Here is a 17,442-nt window from a genome sequence, read left to right on the forward strand (position 1 = left end):
AACAAAACAACTTGAACCACAACGAAGTCACGCACAAAGTTTGAACATCTAACTTTGTAGCAAGTGTTGGCAGCTGTTGTAAACAAAACAAACAGCGTTGCCGAATCGACGTATATAACTTCCGCTCATCTCTATGTAGAGGATTTCTAGTGAAAACTAGTGCATTGGGCTAAAAAAAGTTGAATTTTGTCCAATTTTGGAGAGCTTCGCCCCCCCAACTACGTCACAAGTTGGCGCCTATGCCCCCTTCTAAAACGAAAAACTGGAAATATTGTGAACCACAAAGTTATTTCTGTAGTGAGCCGTAATATTATCTTTTTTACTATTATGATCCTATTATCATCTGTTACGCTTGTTTAGAGTTGCTTAGAATCTATACGGATCAAAATTGAACGATAATATATAAGTTCTGTTGAAATAAAACTAAAAAGAATATTTCAGATGCTGAGTATTTTTTACAAGCCTATGATGTAAGCTTTCGAATTTTTCATGAACTGGAATTTAATTGTAACTTGACTATTGACTACATTTACGCTGGTAGACGTATGAATTGAATAGCTTGATAGTTTGCACTGCAAAGCAAACAATCATTCTTCGATCATTTCAGATTTGAATATTTCTAACTGATTTCACGTTACAATACTCACCTGTGAAACAATATGCAGGATATCTCCCGGACCGAATCCCAACCCGGCCTCCTTGCAAGGGATATAGGGATCATTCTCCGGTTCGTAATCGAAGTACGCCTTCACGCGTACTTTGCTCTCCCGCTGGTCCAGTTTGCCGTCCGAGGGAACCAACTTGAACGTAATCGTTCCCTCTGAGTTTTGCTATAATTGAAAGAAAAATCATAAGTGGGATTCAAAATTTATTATCAGGATCTGATGCAACCAACCAGTATCGACAGCACATCGCTAGGCGTTTTGCCCTCGACGTTGATGTTGTTAACTTCGATCACCTCGTCGCCCACGTGGATCAGTCCGGACCGGTCGGCTGCTCCACCGTGCATAATTCGGGCGATTATGATTTTGCCCGTTTCCTCGTCGGTTTTGATTGTGGCACCCTGTAAGTTCGGACAAAATAGTTAATTTCTTTGCTTTTTTCGGGAATGATGCACTATTTGGTGGGTCTAAATCTGAAATGATTAACTTTTGAGTACGATAGAGGTGATTCGATCGAATGAAGCTTAGAATGTGCTCGGAAAATTACCGGAATGCTTAATGGGAAAAATTTGTCACTACAACTCAAGTGTTAGAATATAACTTCAATAAACCTTTAGAACAAAAGTCGGCAGCACCAAGAACGAAAAGAAAAACCTGTCAAATCTAATTGCAAACTGAGTGGAATCTGAATGGAGAACGAAAACCTAATGCGATCGTTACACGGAAAACAGAGGGAAACTAAACGTGAACATCGAGAAAATCATACGCGACACTGGCCAAACGGAGAGAACCGAAATACTTACTACGATTGGTTCCGCACTCTGTGCTCCAGCACACTGGCGCAGCAAAACAAATTTTAGGTAATTGTAGTAATACAGTTTTCCCGGGACAAAAGTAACATAATCACTAGCATCGTTTTTTTTGAGGGGTTTTATTTAGGAAAAGCGTTGAATGAAAAAATATGAACCATCGAAAAGGTTGAAGCGAGACAAAGAGATTATGAAGAAGGCAAAAAGTGGCAAATTCTAGATAACAGAACAGCACGATTTCAGAGAAAGGAAAGTTAGTCGCGATATAGACAAAAAAGTAACTATTTTCGATATTTCATTTGATTTATGGGGTAGCATAATGATGATAGAATGAAGAATATGGAATAGTCGTTGCTTTAAAGATGATGAAGATTACAGGGAAGAGTGCAGCTATCTACTTCATACTCGCACATAGTGTCATTTTAAAGTTGAAAGCTACTGAACATGGTAAGGGGTTCGAAAAGTAACATCAATGTCATACTGCATGCAATACTTTTTGACCTGCTGATGGTTAGATAGATATTTCATAGAAACATTGCAGATTTCGTGCACTGAAAACGATTTTCTGGAGAAATTCTTCGGGAAAACCAATATACAATATGCGTGAGAATTTAAAGCAGATGGTTTTACCGATGCAATGCTGACCAAATTCTTGGGAAGATTTTTGAATAAAATTTCTGTTTCTGAAATATTTTGATAGGGTATGTGTGCCATCAGTAATCTCACGCTCCCATATTCATCCTATTCGAAAACAAGTGATTACGACACCGATTGACTCCGTTCTTTTTGTTTTCATGGGTGCTCACTTCTAACAAAAAATACAAAAATAAGAAACAAAACAAACAGTGCTTTAATCCTTTGTTTTTCGTAGGATGAAAATGGGAGCCATATGCCTAATAAGGGAACCAATACCCTATGTTTTTTTTTGTTGAATTAAGTCCAAATTCCGAAAAAGGTTTTTTCTCTACAGATTTTGCCAACATTGCCCTTAGTGACTCATATATATAGGGAATTGCAAAAATAAATATCAGAGCGAAAAATTCCATTGCATTTTTTTTTGGGAATTCACAACTCTTTCTGCAATTCCATTGCAAGTTCAGTCAGCAATTCCAGTTGAGAATTTCTAAGTTGAAAAAAAAAATGTCCGAGATATTTTCAAAAATGATTAGCGGCGAAATTCCCGTGAACTACACACTTAAAAAAATCATCGACTTCGGTAATGTTTTACCGAAATCTCAACTGTTAAGTTTGCTTTGGTGTTTATTTTACCGAATTTCATTTAAACCCGTTACCAAACGCTCAGCAGTTGAGATTTCGTTACAGAAAACAATTACAGAACGCGACTATCTGCGTACCATGACGGAATTATGATGAAATTTCTAAAGAAATGCCTAAGATAATAAATCACTTTGAGATTTTTTAAAGATATTGCCAGAAAAGTTTCCTAAAAATTTTTTTATCAAACTTTAAAAGAAATTACGTAATGATTTTCAAAAGGTAATGCGAAAGAATTCTCACACAAGTTGCTAAAGGAATTCCTAAAAAAATGCCGAATAAATTTTTAAAGATATTATCATGGGAATCCTCAAAGCCGAAGCAGTTTTCAATGTCGCTGTCGATTACAGTACAAAGAAATAATGAAAAAAAAAAAATAACAAAATTGCCAAAGAAAATTCCAAAAGGTATTAAAACAATTCTTTAAGAAATTGTCACAGAGATTTACAAACGAATGACCAAAGAAATTTTCAAAAAAATCGCTAAACAACTCAACAAACATAATTGCAGATGAATAAATTGCCGCTTGATTTTAAAAATTTAAGCTGAATAAGCTGCTTTTCAGCTACCGTTATTAGTTGGGACATTTCAATGAAAATACTGATTTTTGTGGAACCAATAATGCTTTTATGGAGCGGATCTAGTGTGTTGTTTGAAACACGTGAATAAAACTAATAAAAATACTGAAATCTTTTGAGATTTGTTTCAGTAGTTTCTTTGGAATTTGCTTAGACATTTCCTTTAATCTTTTGAATGATTTTTTTGAATTTCTTTGAAAATTATTCTGCAATTTGTGAGGTAATTTATTTGTAAATTTTTTAGGCATTTCCTGATGCTTTTTTCAGTAATGCTTTTGGAACTATAGTTTTAGTAATAAATTTGGGAATTTTTTTAAAACATTTCGAAGGAATTTTTCAGCATTTTTTCGGAAATTTTATTGGTACCGTCAAACGGGGTTACTTGCAACAGCGGTGTAACTTGCAACACAATGACATACACTAAATGTGAAGTATTTTCTAATAATAATGAAAACTAGTATGCCCTTCTATTTAGGTTATAGAGATTATGTATACCGAGGATCGATTTAGTGGAAAAATTAGTTTTGTTTCTTTGTTTATTGTTTAGTTACACTGTTAAAATGGTTTGCTCATTTTATGCCATAAAAACAAGTATGAAAATCGTGTTTCACCTCTCCCCTATGGTAAGTGCGATAAGTCTGATGACCTTGGTTGCAGTTAGGGTACCTAATAGTAAGCTTAGCTAAACGATAAAAGTTTAATATACTGATCGACTAAATAATGCAAAAAATCATTATTTCATTCGTCAACTACTATGGGGTAACTTGCAACAGTTAAATTTGACAAAACCTTCTATTATTTATCTTCATTTAACGATATTTTTGACAGAAATAACCGAATCGGATCAATTCTTGATTACGTAACGAGTTCATTTTCAAATGACAACTCATTTTTTACATTTTTTTTTTTGAACGTGATTTTCAAACATCGTTAGGAAATACCATATTATGGAGTTTTATTCATGTTACATCTTGTTAAAAGTTTAATTTAGTTTATGGGTGCTTTAAAACAATTACCAACATCAATTCTGAACCTAGATGGTCTAAATTATTTCAGCTGAGTACCCAAATTAGTGGCTTTGATATTTACAAAGTTCAATAGATGTGTTTCAATCATGTTATTTTAGCTGAAATTGTCAAACATCACTTCAAACTGAAAACTACTTAAAGATGACTCACTCTACCTTTTCAAGAAATGACAATTACACAAGTTTACAAAATAAAATGAAAGTCGTAAACTTCTGTCAATGACCAAAATTTTTGAAGCACAATTTAGTGCTGATTTCGAAACCGACTTTCAAAAAATTTAAAGTAGAACAGTTTTTGAGTTTTAGCTCAATATCGAGTTTTACAACTTTTCGAAATATGTAATTTACTAAAATTCAAATATATTGCGTTTTGTTCAACCAATTTTAAATCTTTTTCCATAAATTGAAAGCTGAATACAATACCATTCGATCATCTGAATACAGGTTTTGCGTCAGATTGATGAAATTCAAGATATTGACGATTTTTAGGGACGATCTTCTTAAATTTTAGCAAAATTCCCAAAAATTTTTGAAGAAATGTATTTTTTTTTAATAAGAAAAAACCAACTTAAAAACTCTTTCTCGACGTTTATTTGACATATCATATGTAGGCAAGTTACAGTAAAAATTTCAGCTCAATCGGAGCATTGGTTACGGAGAATGATATGTTTGAAGTGAGCGACTTTGCTTAAAAATAGAACAAAAATCGATTTCAAATCATCAACCTTGTATGGAAAGTCGAAAAAATTTCCGCTCTACTGTAATTTTTTTCTTTCGCGTTTTCGAACTCAGGGCATGATTCTACACCAAAAATGATCATCAGCTTACCGAGTTCAAAAATGCTGTAAACTAGTGTTATCATTGTTGACACTTTGTTACGCGTACTTTGTCACGAAATCCATATATTTTATATTTGAAGAACGTGAGATCTGCTGTTAAACGATATACTCTCACTTGCAATAACTATCAACCCTGTCATGAAAAATTATATGTCAATTGGTTAGTGTACATCTTAACAATGCATTTTTCATTCATTACATCAAAAATTTACAAATCGACTAAGCACTAGAATGTTCGTGCTGTTTAATGATAGCTAACTTAACTTCATGTCTGTGTTGCAAGTTACCCCACAAGTGGGGAAACTTGCAACAAGCATGTATTTCGCACCTCCTGATTAGGTGACAACATATTTTGATAAATCAATTGCTGCATAGTATTCTACTCTGGGTAATTAGCGTACACGATGCTTTACAGGATGGTTCAAATGTTTAGATTTTCACTGATATTGCTTCAAAGTCGAAAAGTGTTGCAAGTTACCCCATTTGACGGTAATTCTTTTGAAAACTTTTTCATCTCTTTTTCAAGTCACTGAAAATTTCTTCGTCAATTTTTTTTTGAAATATTTGTAATCAATGCTTAGTCTCTCTGTAACTCCTATAAGAAATGTTTAGACAATCGCTATGTGAATTTTTCAGCAATCATTCTAGGAGTTACTTCAGAAATTTCTATAGAAATATCTCTTTTTTTTTTAAATCGCCCGATTCTCTAAATTTACAAAAAAATTCGTGCATGTTTTTTTACATTCTTTGAGAATATTACCAGTAAATACTTTGTAAACTTGTACTTGAAAAAATACTTCAGTAATTCCATTTATTTTCAAAATTGTTGTGGAAATTCCTTTGAAAAAAATCTATTGAAAACTTCTTTGTTTACAGCTTTGGAAACTTCTTCGGTTAATCCTTTGGTAATTCCCGCAGCAATTTCTTCGGAATTTACGCAGCTTTTTCTGCAATTCCATCAAGAATGCTTTTGGTAAATTTGTTTGTTTTTTTTTAGATATTTTTGTGAACAATTCCTTCGCAAGCAATTGTTTTCGAACTTACTTTCGCTATTGTTTCGATATGTTCTTTGAGTCCTTTCGGGAATTTCGTCAGAGTCATTTTCGGAAGTTCCCATAGGAATTGATTTGGTTTTGGTTATTACCGGTATTACGGTTATTACGGTCACTATCATAAATTTCTAATAAAAACTTCTCCGGAATTACTCCTTTAGAAATGTATTTAAAATCTCCTCTGAAAGCTTCTTATGCCAATTTTTTGGGAATAGATTTGGCCAATTCATCGAAAAATGCTTTCATAATCTATTTAAGAATTATTTCGGTAATTTATTTTCCTCGGCAATTGCTTTGAAATTTTCATTCGAAATTTCTAAAGCAATTTCATTTTAAATTCCTCCAACAATGATATTGGTATATCTTCGGAAATGTATTCTACAATTTATTTGGAGTCTTTTTCGGAAATTCCATTGAGATTTGATTTGATAATACTATTCTAAATTTCTGGAAGGAGAGGTTTTTTTTTTATTTTAAGTAAATAAACACTTTTTTCAATCCCATAACGTTTCATACTTCACTTACAATTCAGATGTTTTGTTCATAATTAAAATCCTTGAATATGGAAATAAAAAAGTTTGCAATTAACAATGTACTGTAGTAAGTACAGGGAATAAAAAAAGTCATCGGGACAGGCAAGATTTCGACTTTTCAAAAAATAATCAACTAGCTGTAAATTTTTGCAAAGTGCATCAAATAATCTCAAATTTTTACTGTATGGTATAAAAATCCGATAGCCAAATTTGACCTGTTATATCTCCGCATTTCATGAACCGAATGCAATGCAATTTTGAGCATTTATGACTTTCATAATGAGTTATGAAAAACTTTTCAACTAAATTAAAATTCTGAGCACGAAAAATCATAACGATTAGATTGTTTTTGTAATATAACACCAAAATTTGAAATGGTAATTATACGTCATTTGAAGTCCCTCTAATTGACTTGAATAAAAATATGTTTTGAAGGAAAGTAACAAAATAACCGGCAATGAATCGAAGAAAGTCATAGGATGCATCCTAAAAATTAATCAATTTACTAAAAAATCACAAAATAAATTAAATCGCTGTGACTTTTTCTTATTAATTATTTCAAGTTAAGATAATTGTTTTTCAAAGTTCATTATATAAGTCAATTGCATTGCATTCGGTTCATTGAATTCGGAGATATAACAGCTCAAATTCGGCTATCGGATAATTATGCGTTCTTCTCAAGGTTCTTCTAATATCTTTCTAACTTTATGTAAAACAGCCCGATATTACTCATATTTGAACCATTGATACACAATTAGTTGATCAACTTACAGTGAACATTTAATATTATTTGATGCATTTTTCCAAAAATTACAGCTAGTTGACCATTTTTTGAAAACTGAAAATTTTGCCTGTCCTTATCATTTTGTCTATTCCCTGTAGTTCATAGTCCGTTTTGCATAGTCGGTTTTGCACATAGTTTTGTTAGTATGAAAGCCACTGCATTTGTTCCAGGGATGAAACCATGACATTCATTACCTTTCAATCTAAAACTAACTAATCAACAAAGAATTTCATTTCGCTAATTGTGCATACTTCGCTTCACCAGTAATCGTTGCGCACAGCAGTTGACACCAAGCAACGCCGACTCCATCTAAATAACCAAGGATAATGTCAAATAAACACAGCAACAGATTGCACTCTGATATGCAAATATGTGCACTCTAGAGATGGTATAGTCACTCAAAACTAAAAGAGAAAAATATGTACACGTACAGCAAATGAAAACAAAAACCTAGAGCCTAGTTGCCATTGTTCCGGTGCAATCTACGGTGTAGTGCAGTGCAGGTACCTAGTTGAAAGGTGCTTGAGTAAACCTCGACCACTCCAGGTGCCAACTGTAGCAACCTAACTACTACTAGACTAACTCTAAGAGGGCTGTCAGGATTTTCCAGGTTAATGAGCAGCACTCGCGATGAGCTCTCCCGTCCGTCCCGAGAAGGATAAAAGGAAAAGCTTGTTTTTGTTTCTCGAGATCCTCCGCGCACGTTGGCAATTTGAAAAGAAGAAGGAACGCAGGAGAGTACTTGTGGGTGGCGTTTGTAGAGTGGGTTGGGAATATGGAGGGAAACAGTGATACTACTCCTCTGGATCACTTGGGAGTAGTCTTTGGGGGAGTTTGAGTGCCCAGCGTGGGTCATCGAATGGGTTGTAGTCTAGCAAATAGCAGGCAACTCGTGTATACTGTGAATAAAAGTTGTATAATAAAAAATCCAGAAAGAAATGATGGCTGTTCTTTTTAACGCTCTCTAGAGTAGCGTGCAGAAAGATTGGAGGTGATGAAGTTTACACATGGACGAGCACAAGTTTGAAACATGGTGATGGTGTTGTTGAGTAAGCGATGTTAGGTGCTATCATACAAATTAAAATTGTTTGCAACTGTATAATGGAAGAATGTAGCACATGCTGCACAGCAAAATAAAAAAAAAACTTGCATAACTAGAGCTAAAAGTAGTATGTAAGAACTTGGAGTGGAATAGAGTAGCTTAAATTCAAATGAAAAATATTTGATCACTAGTAACATGTTCAAGTCAAGTAAATTCCAAGAGGAATTCAGAACGGGAAAATCTTACATAGGTTCTGATCACCGTATACTTTGTTTGTTGGTAAACCAGAAAAACCAATTAAAACCAACAAAGAAAAAGAACGGGAAAATATTATTTTGCACATAAAAAGCTACGAACGATCCATGAAAAATTGACAAATGATCCATTGATAACAATGGTCAAATGCTTCTAACTATTTTTTCCCAAATTTTCATGTTTCATTGATCTTTGAAACAATCGAAAAAAAAATACAATTTTTGAAATTTTTGATATCAAAAATAGATTCTACGTACAAAGTGCAACGAAAAAACAATACTTTTTTTCCTACATCCAACAATACTTACGGCTAATCCAAAAAAAATTAAGACATTGGACCTTGTTGTTAATCTTTTTTTGAAAAACTAATAACAGTAAAAAAAATCTTAAAACATCCATACATTTTTCTTGATTTTTTAACACGATCTGGAATTAGAGTTGAATAATGTGGATGACAAAGTTCCTGTCATGCAAACCTCATGGCGACCGTGATAGGACGCTAAAACACGGAATTATTCAAACAGTAAATTTCATCTGTTTCAGATAGAAAACTTCATTCTTGCATTATACTATTTCTCCTTTGTTCCTCTGATTCTATGCACTTTCTCAATCGAGTGAAGAATTCACACAAAGTCAAATTTCAAGAGATAAAAAATGAAAAAAAAAAGTTAGAATCTCTGTCACACGCTACTCAAGTAACAATCTCAACTCCATTTGGTTTTATTTATTTTTATGATGGTTTTATCGAAGCATTTTATATTCTTGTTGATCTTATCGTAGTTTAACCTGAGTACAACTATTCTTCATCAATCTGTGGTTTTAAGAACATCTCCAAGAATACTTGGGACTCAGTTCATAGAACCATAAACACAACTAGGCTGGTTGAACTTCTGGATTTCAATGGAAGCCATGTTGGGAAAACTCATGAACAATGTTCTCATGGCCAGAAATAATAATTTTTAAATATTTTATTGGTGCATTATAATCTAAGCGCGTTGCAATTTTTAGAAGTATCTTGCAACATATATACGATAAATTTTGCTTGGCAGTAGACAACCTTGTTACACTACGAAAATATTCCCAATTTGTGTGAGAAAGTAATCCCAATCATAATTATGTACCATTATCATTTTGCTTTTCCAGATTCAATTATCTTCCAACATGATAGCGCTGAAGCAGTAACAGATGCTGACAAATTTATTATCGTTTTATCGTGCGCTTGAAGAGCTCTACAAGCAGAGAGCAAGTCACCTAGATTATATCTTCGGAACAAGGTTTGAGAGAATATCAACTCTCCAAGAGTGTCTTAGGATGGGCCGCTTTCGTCTTATAGGGGGTTTATGGTTGAGTTGATGTCGTTATGCAGATCAAATTGGTTTATGTTTAGTTTTATAGAACAGATGTTAAAGAATTCTTCAAAAGCATCATAAAATTAATTTTGCTACTTGGGTACTAATCGATAGCAAATAGGCAATCAGTTACTATGGTCAAGATAATCATATCATACACCATCTGGAAATCGAGTTGGAAAATCTCAATGACAAATTTGCTGTCGTTATAGGACATGGCGACCGTGACAGGACTTCAAAACGTGGAAATACACTAGTTTACAGCATTTTTGAACTCGGTAAGCTGATGATCATTTTTGGTGTAGAATCATGCCCTGAGCTCGAAAACGCGAAGGAAAAAAATTACAGTAGATTGGAAATTTTTTCGACTTTCCATACAAGGTTGGTGATTTGAAATCGATTTTTGTTCTATTTTTAAGCAAAGTCGCTCACTTCACACACCTCATTCTCCGTAATCAGTGCTCCGATTGTGCTGAATTTTTTACTGTAACTTGCCTACATATGACGTGTCAAATAGACTTTGAGAAAGAATTTTTAGATAGCTTTTTTCTTATTGAAAAAAAAAATCATTTCTTCATATATTTTTGGAAATTTTGCTAAAATTTAAGGAGATCGTCCCAAAAACTCGCCAATATCTTGAATTTCATCAATCTGACGCAAAACCTGTATTCAAATGATCGAAAGGTATTGTATTTAGCTTTTAATTTATGGAAAAAGATTTGGAATTTGTTGAACAAAACGCAAGATATTTGAATTTTATTGAATTTTATATTTTAAAAAATTGCAAAACACCCGACATTGAGCTAAAACTCAAAAACTGCTCAACTTAAAATTTTTTGAGCGGCGGCTTCGAAATCAGCATTAAATTGTACTTCAAAAATTTTAGTCGTTGACAGAAGTTTACGACTTTCGTTTTATTTTGTAAACTAGTGTTTTTAAAACATAAATGCCATCTTCTTCAGATTAAAAACTTTGAACTGGCATTCGAAATAATTAATTTTCTTCGGGTGAAAAATTCGCATTAGTTAAAATTCAAAAGATTAAAAATAAAAATAGATCATTTTTTCAATTTGTAGAGACTTTTCCACTGTCTACCAGTGAAGAGAATTGTCAGACAAAAGTGGCACAAAACAAGCAACAAAGAAGGTGCGACGATTACTATTTATCCCTACTGGTAACATATATTGACATGATCTCGAAATTTTTTGTTGCAGACAAAACGAAAGCAGAATTTGTTGCGTACTTTTCAACTCGTGAATAATCAATTATTGCCAACCCAAAGTCGAAACTGTTTGATGATAGAGCTTCACCAGAGTTGCAGTGTTTACCGACTCGAAGTTACCGTTCGAAAATCGCAATACAAGGCTTAAAAATCTCTAAACTCGTGGTGTACGATGTTAAGGTGAAACGGGACGCCGTGTTATTTTTCCTATCTTGCCTCTCTTTCTAACAATTTGCCTCGCGATTTTGAAGATGGTAATCTCAAGTTCAATCGCACTGAAGATGCTGAAAAACAATCAGCATATGCACTGTAAGTGAGCATACACAGTGATAGAATTTTTTTGCAAAATATGAAGTAGAATCTGAGATTACCATCTTAGTAGCAACAGAGCAATGACGGATATTTCCCCGACCGTCCCGTCCGCCCTTAATCCCATTATTTTCAAGTTGGGACAAACTTATGTCGCATGGGCTTGTTTGTCGCAACAAATACAGGTTGCGACATTGCCATTATTGTTGCGCGATGGTTGAATTTTGATTCACTGCTGTCTACTAATTGATAGCAAATAGTAAATAGTTAGTTACCATGATCGATATAATCATATCATACACCATCTGGCAATCGAGTTGAATAATCTGAATGGCAATGATCCTGTCGTGTCAACTACATGACGACCGTGACAGGGCTTCAAAACGTTGAATTATAAAACAACGAGAAATTTTATTGGAGATTTACAAATTGAACCACGATTACCCAAAAAGTTATTCTAGAAAATACATTGTTATTCTAAACCATTATGTCTGCCATAAATGTAAAAGGAGTAATGACTACTTATCCGCATTTTTGCTGAAAGAAAAACAGTAATGTATTGAATTTAGGAGTCTTTGGATAGGAAGGCACTCGGTATTAAATCCCCAAGCAACACACATGGTCACAAAATAATGACGGCAGCGTATGTAAGGATGCTGAGAAGTCACTGTGACTTACTGCGCAACCCTTACATACGCTGCCGTCACTGTTTTGTAACTATGTGTGTTGCTTGGGTTCCCTTATCCCCTCCACTTAAATCCGAACCTGGCTAATATATTATGTATAGCTGCATCGTTGAGAATTAGTGATATTAGCTTCATTCAGAAAGATTCATTAGTAGAGAATTGAAAGTAACATCTTGAAGTACTTATTGAAGAACTTCAAAAAGAGCACCAAGGGGTCTCAGGGAGCATCTAGGGAGTTCTATGGGATCACAGAAGAGTTTCAGAGACTTTTCAAGGGTGTTGCAGGATGTATCTGTGAGTCTTGTCTGTGTTGTATGGTGTTTCATTGGGTTTCGAAGGCGTTTCAGGGGTAATTCAAGTGGTTTCAGGTGCATTTCAAGTATTTTCAATGGGCTTCAAAGGATTTCAGGGGTCTCAGGGTCGTTCCAGGAGTGTTCCTGGGGTCTCAGTGGCGTTCTGTGGGGCTTCAGGGGTATCAAGGTCTCAAGGGAGTATGATAGCGTTTAGGGAGGTGTCAGGGTCGTTACAAAGGAGTTACTGGTGTGGAGAGCTACCACCATCATCCTCAAAATGTTACCTGCTTATGTAATTATTTTGAGGGTAAAAGGTTTATCATCGACAGGTAAATGTATTATTTACCTCTCGATATGTACCCGTGTTCTGTATAAATGGCTGTAAGATTTTGTAAATAAACTAGAGTTAAGGTCACATCCTTCATACGGCTGAGCTTTCAGAATCGAGTTCTAGTTTACGACACGGAGGTGGGTAGGAAGTGATTTCACATAACCTCAGGAGTCCCGCAAGGTTCCATCCTTGGTCCGGTGTTATGGAATGTCATGTACGACGAGGTGTTGAGGTTAGAGTACCCAGTGGGAGTGAAGATTGCCGGATTTGCCGACGACATTACGCTCGAAGTCTACGGTGAAACGATCGAGGAGGTGAAGTTGACTACCGACCACTCAAGGTCGGAGGCGTGGTTGTGGATCAAGGTTGTGGAGGCGTGGATGCGGTCCAGGAAACTGGAGTTGGCTCACCACAAGACTGAGGTGACGGTTGTTAACAACCGGAAGTCGGAGCAGCAGGCGGTGATCAGTTTAGGAGAGTCCACTATCTCGTCAAAGCGCTCCGTCAAACAATTGGGCGTGATGATCGACGATAAGCTTACCTTCGGTAGCAAGGTTGATTAAGACTGTAAAAGAGCCTCCACAGCTATTGCGGCACTGTCCTGGATGGTGTCCAATAGTTCTGCAGTGTGCGTCGGTGTAAGCTTCTGGCTAGTGTCGCTACGTCCATACTTAGGTATGGCGGCCCGGCGTGGGGCACCGCGCTAAGTACTGAATGCTGCCGACGGCCTACAGGCTTATGTGCCTGAGGGTTGCGAGCGCGTACCGTACCGTGTCACACGACGCTCTCTGCGCCATTACTGGTAGGTATGGTGCCTATCAGCATTCTTATCAGAGAGGACATGAGTGCTTCGAAATGCGCGGCACAAGAGGCATACGCAGGACTGCCAGGATGGCCTCTATGGTCAAATGGCAGCGCGCGGGGGACAGTTCCACCAAAGGAAGGTGGACCCATAGCTATGCATAGGTTGATACCGAGGGTAGATAGTAGGATTAATAGGCGCCATGGGGAAGTTACATTCCACCTGACACAGGTCCTTTCAGGTCATGGTTGCTTCCGACAGTCCCGTTTCGGGCATGCGGATTCTCTCGAATGCCCAGTGTGCAATGGTTTAGAAACGACGGAACATGTTTTGTTCGTGTTCCCGCGTTTTCGCAGAATGCGTGACCGTATGCTTGCGGGGAGGCCAAACTCCGGATAATCTTGTCCAAAGGATGTGTAGGGATGAGTTTGGCTGGAACGCCGTTTCAACGGCTAAAACCCATATCGTCTGGGAGCTACAGAGGAGGTGGCGTGTGGAATTAGAGAATGACTAGTTCAGATGCGGTACTAGAGGTGGTCCAGGGGTTCGGGATCGGCTTCGAAGGTCATACCGGTGTCCTGCGGTCGAGATCGACCCTTACAGCGATTAAGTGGCCGCGGAGAGGAAGTCCCGGTAGCGTTGCTGTCGTGGCGTCGGTCTAGTGGGTGGGATCCGACCCCGCGGTTGGAAAGGGTCCCCGGCAAAGGTCGGGGCAGGTGAGACCCCGCTGTGTGCATCCTTCGGGTGCATCTGATAGGGCCTGAAGTGATACCCTTCCTTTGCGGGCAGGTCAGATCGGGTTGCACGTGGGCATCAGTTCTTGATGTCTGCTTATCAGTTGGGCGCGGGCGGGGTTGACCCTGCCCGCCTTCCGAGGACAAAGGGAGTGGTGAGGACCACTCGAGAAACTGTCTAAGCGCCAGCATGCTACCGTGATGGACTCTCTAAAGCAAGTCATCGATGTTCGTTGCTGCAGGCTACGCAGCTAACCTTGAGGGTGCGATGTGCACTAGCCCCTCTCTGAAGCAATGCCTTCTTGTTGGTTCCGAAAAGACGAAGGGTTTGGCGACCATAGGAATGTGTTGAGTGGGTCGAGGAGAGAGTAGTCCTGGCTTTTACTTTTGTTGTAGAAGACGGTCTTAACCTCACACTACCCTAACCTTTTTGTTAGGGTGTCTGTTGAGCAGATTTTCCCCCTATGGTTAAAAAAAATACGGTGGAGCTGGCAGGAGCCACTCCATTAGGACAACGTCGGATTTACCTCACTGGGGTCTCAGGGGCGTTCATGGAGTTTCAAGGGCTCAAATGTGGCATTGCAGAGGGTCTCAGGGAGTTTCAGAGCTGTTCCACGGGGTTCCAGGGGGTCCCATGGTCGTTCTAGGAGTGTTTCAAGGGGTCTCAGAGGCGTTTTACTAGGCTTCAAATTGTGTTTAGGGAGGGTTAAGACATTTCATGTATATTCCAGGAATCTCAGGGGCATTCGGGGAGTTTCAGGAGCGTTCTAGGGGTTTCAAGGAGCTTCTGAGATATTCCATGGAGTTTCATGAGGACCCACGGTTGTTGTAGTTCTAGGGATGTTCTAGAGGGTTTCAGGTTCGTTCTAGCGATATTCCAGGGAGTTTCATAGGCGTTGCAGGGGGTTTCAAGGGATTTCAGAGGGTTTTTTGACATTCCTTGGCGTTCCAGAGGTATTCCAAGAACTTCAGGGACGTTGCAGATGTGTTCTGGTGGTCTCATGGGGTATAAAAAGCAAGGTTGCGACCATTCATTTGCAATGATTTACATTCATTTGCTATTATCTCAGTTCAGAAGCATGCTATCGAAAAACAATGTATGGATGAATTAAACCTTGTAGTTTTATCTGAAAGTTTGCCGAATAACATTGGGGTCGCACACGCATTCCAAAGTCGTGAGCGAGCTGTGAAGGCAACTTTCCACAGCGTGAATGAAATTTACATTCACCGCGTGGAGAGTTGCCTTCACAGCTCGCTCACGACTTTGGTATACGTTTGCGACCCTTATGTTATTCGGCAGACTTTCAGATAAAACTACAAGGTTAAATTCATTCATACATTGTTTTTCGATAGCATGCTTCTGAACTGAGATAATAGCAAATGAATGTAAATCTTTGAAAATGAATGGTTGCAACCTTGATAAAAAGCATTCTAGGGCGTACATCCCTGATACCACCTGAAACGCCTTGAAAGCCCTCTGAACATTTCCTGAATTTTTATTGAGAGATTCTTACATCATTCAAGTCTGAAAAATGGCTTTATCTAGACATACACTGGTCAATTTTATACCACCGTTTTTTCGTCGTTGAATTATGCACGGAAAACAAATGAAAACAAAAATTTCAGTACTAATAATTATTAACGTTCAACAGTTGGCAAATTACCCTACTGAAAATGCTTAAAGAGCATACTTTGTTCAATATTACTGGAAAAACCATAATAAACACAAGCTACTTCTCATTTTGGAATGGATTGGATTTTCGCTTAACTAACTACTTTTAGTGCTTTAAAATATTTATTGAAATGTTGTGCACGGGACATTCCAATCCATTTTAATCGAAAATTGATTGATTTTGTAACAGCTCTAAATCAGACTTAACATTTGGTAAAAATTGAATTATAGAAGTAGAAAAACAGCTATGAAGCGCAGAATAGAGTCGAAGCCAGCATTCATTACAATAAAAGACAAGGAATCAAACGATGTTCGGTCCGTTCAACACACCCACCCAAGCTCTACTTACCAATGGTTCATTACTTTTCACTAGCTGTACAATTTTGATGGTTTCCTCGTCTTCGTCCACTTCGACGGGAATTTCCGGCAGGTGAGGGTAGAAGTCTTTTTGCGCTATGGCATCGTGTGCGAACAGGAGGCTCTAGCAGTTTTCCGATGATGCGATGGCAGGCGTCCGGAAACGGGTGCGTGCGTGCGGATGACGGATATGAAACGAAAAAAGGGTACACACACATGACATCGGTGCTATCGGTTAGAGATATTGGAATCGGGGACATTTGATGAGGTTTCATTTCCAGCACGTAGCCCAAACGCTTCGGTCGGAGGAATTTCAATTAAAATTCGGAAAATGCCTTTACTATGCAATTAAAAAACGGGGAACCTGTACGATGTGATGGTGGGCCCCCATGTGGGATGTGATTGATGCTCGATCGAACGGGCTCAGCGCAATCATGGCGAATGCTGTCGTGTTCAATAAACGTTCGATTTTCACGCTCGGATGGGGGTATTTGATGCGAAAAATGGGCGGTAGGTAGGACACGCATTCGTGTCCTGCGGTGGGAATTGACGCGAGTTTGTCGAATATCCAGCTTGCTGTGCATACCGATTGTTAAATTTTCAACCACAGGCGGAGCAGGGTTCTTCCAATTTCTGTAGGAATCACTTCCTCTAAGAATTCTTGAAGAAATCCTGGGAAGAATTTCCGAAGCAACCCCTGTAGCATTTGTGAAGAAATGTTTGTAATAAGTTTTGAAAAACTGGAAGTCATGGAAGAACTTTTGAAGAAATCTCTTGCAACAATTGCTAAAGAAATCCCCAAAATTTTGATGAAATCTCTGGAAATAAACA

The 17,442-nt window shown here is 37.4% G+C and overlaps 1 protein-coding gene across 6 annotated transcripts in view; it reads right to left on the bottom strand.

Annotated features, from left to right (window-relative positions):
• LOC109405615 (MAGUK p55 subfamily member 7) overlaps positions 1–17,442 on the bottom strand; it is a 100,350-nt gene that overhangs the window by 17,228 nt on the left and 65,680 nt on the right. For 3 of the 6 annotated variants that reach the window (XM_029858677.2, XM_029858680.2, XM_062850561.1), the window contains exons 5-8: positions 16,604–16,735; positions 1,466–1,498; positions 896–1,063; positions 648–830 (exon numbers count right to left, since the gene is read on the bottom strand). In XM_029858677.2, coding sequence (XP_029714537.2) covers positions 648–830; positions 896–1,063; positions 1,466–1,498; positions 16,604–16,735 — 516 coding nt within the window. The remainder of the gene's footprint in view (positions 1–647; positions 831–895; positions 1,064–1,465; positions 1,499–16,603; positions 16,736–17,442) is intronic. The other 3 variants (XM_029858679.2, XM_029858681.2, XM_062850562.1) reach the window with 2 other exon arrangements.

The sequence above is a fragment of the Aedes albopictus genome, chromosome 2 (genome assembly GCF_035046485.1).
Source record: "Aedes albopictus strain Foshan chromosome 2, AalbF5, whole genome shotgun sequence".
NCBI classification, from domain to species: Eukaryota; Metazoa; Arthropoda; class Insecta; order Diptera; family Culicidae; genus Aedes; species Aedes albopictus.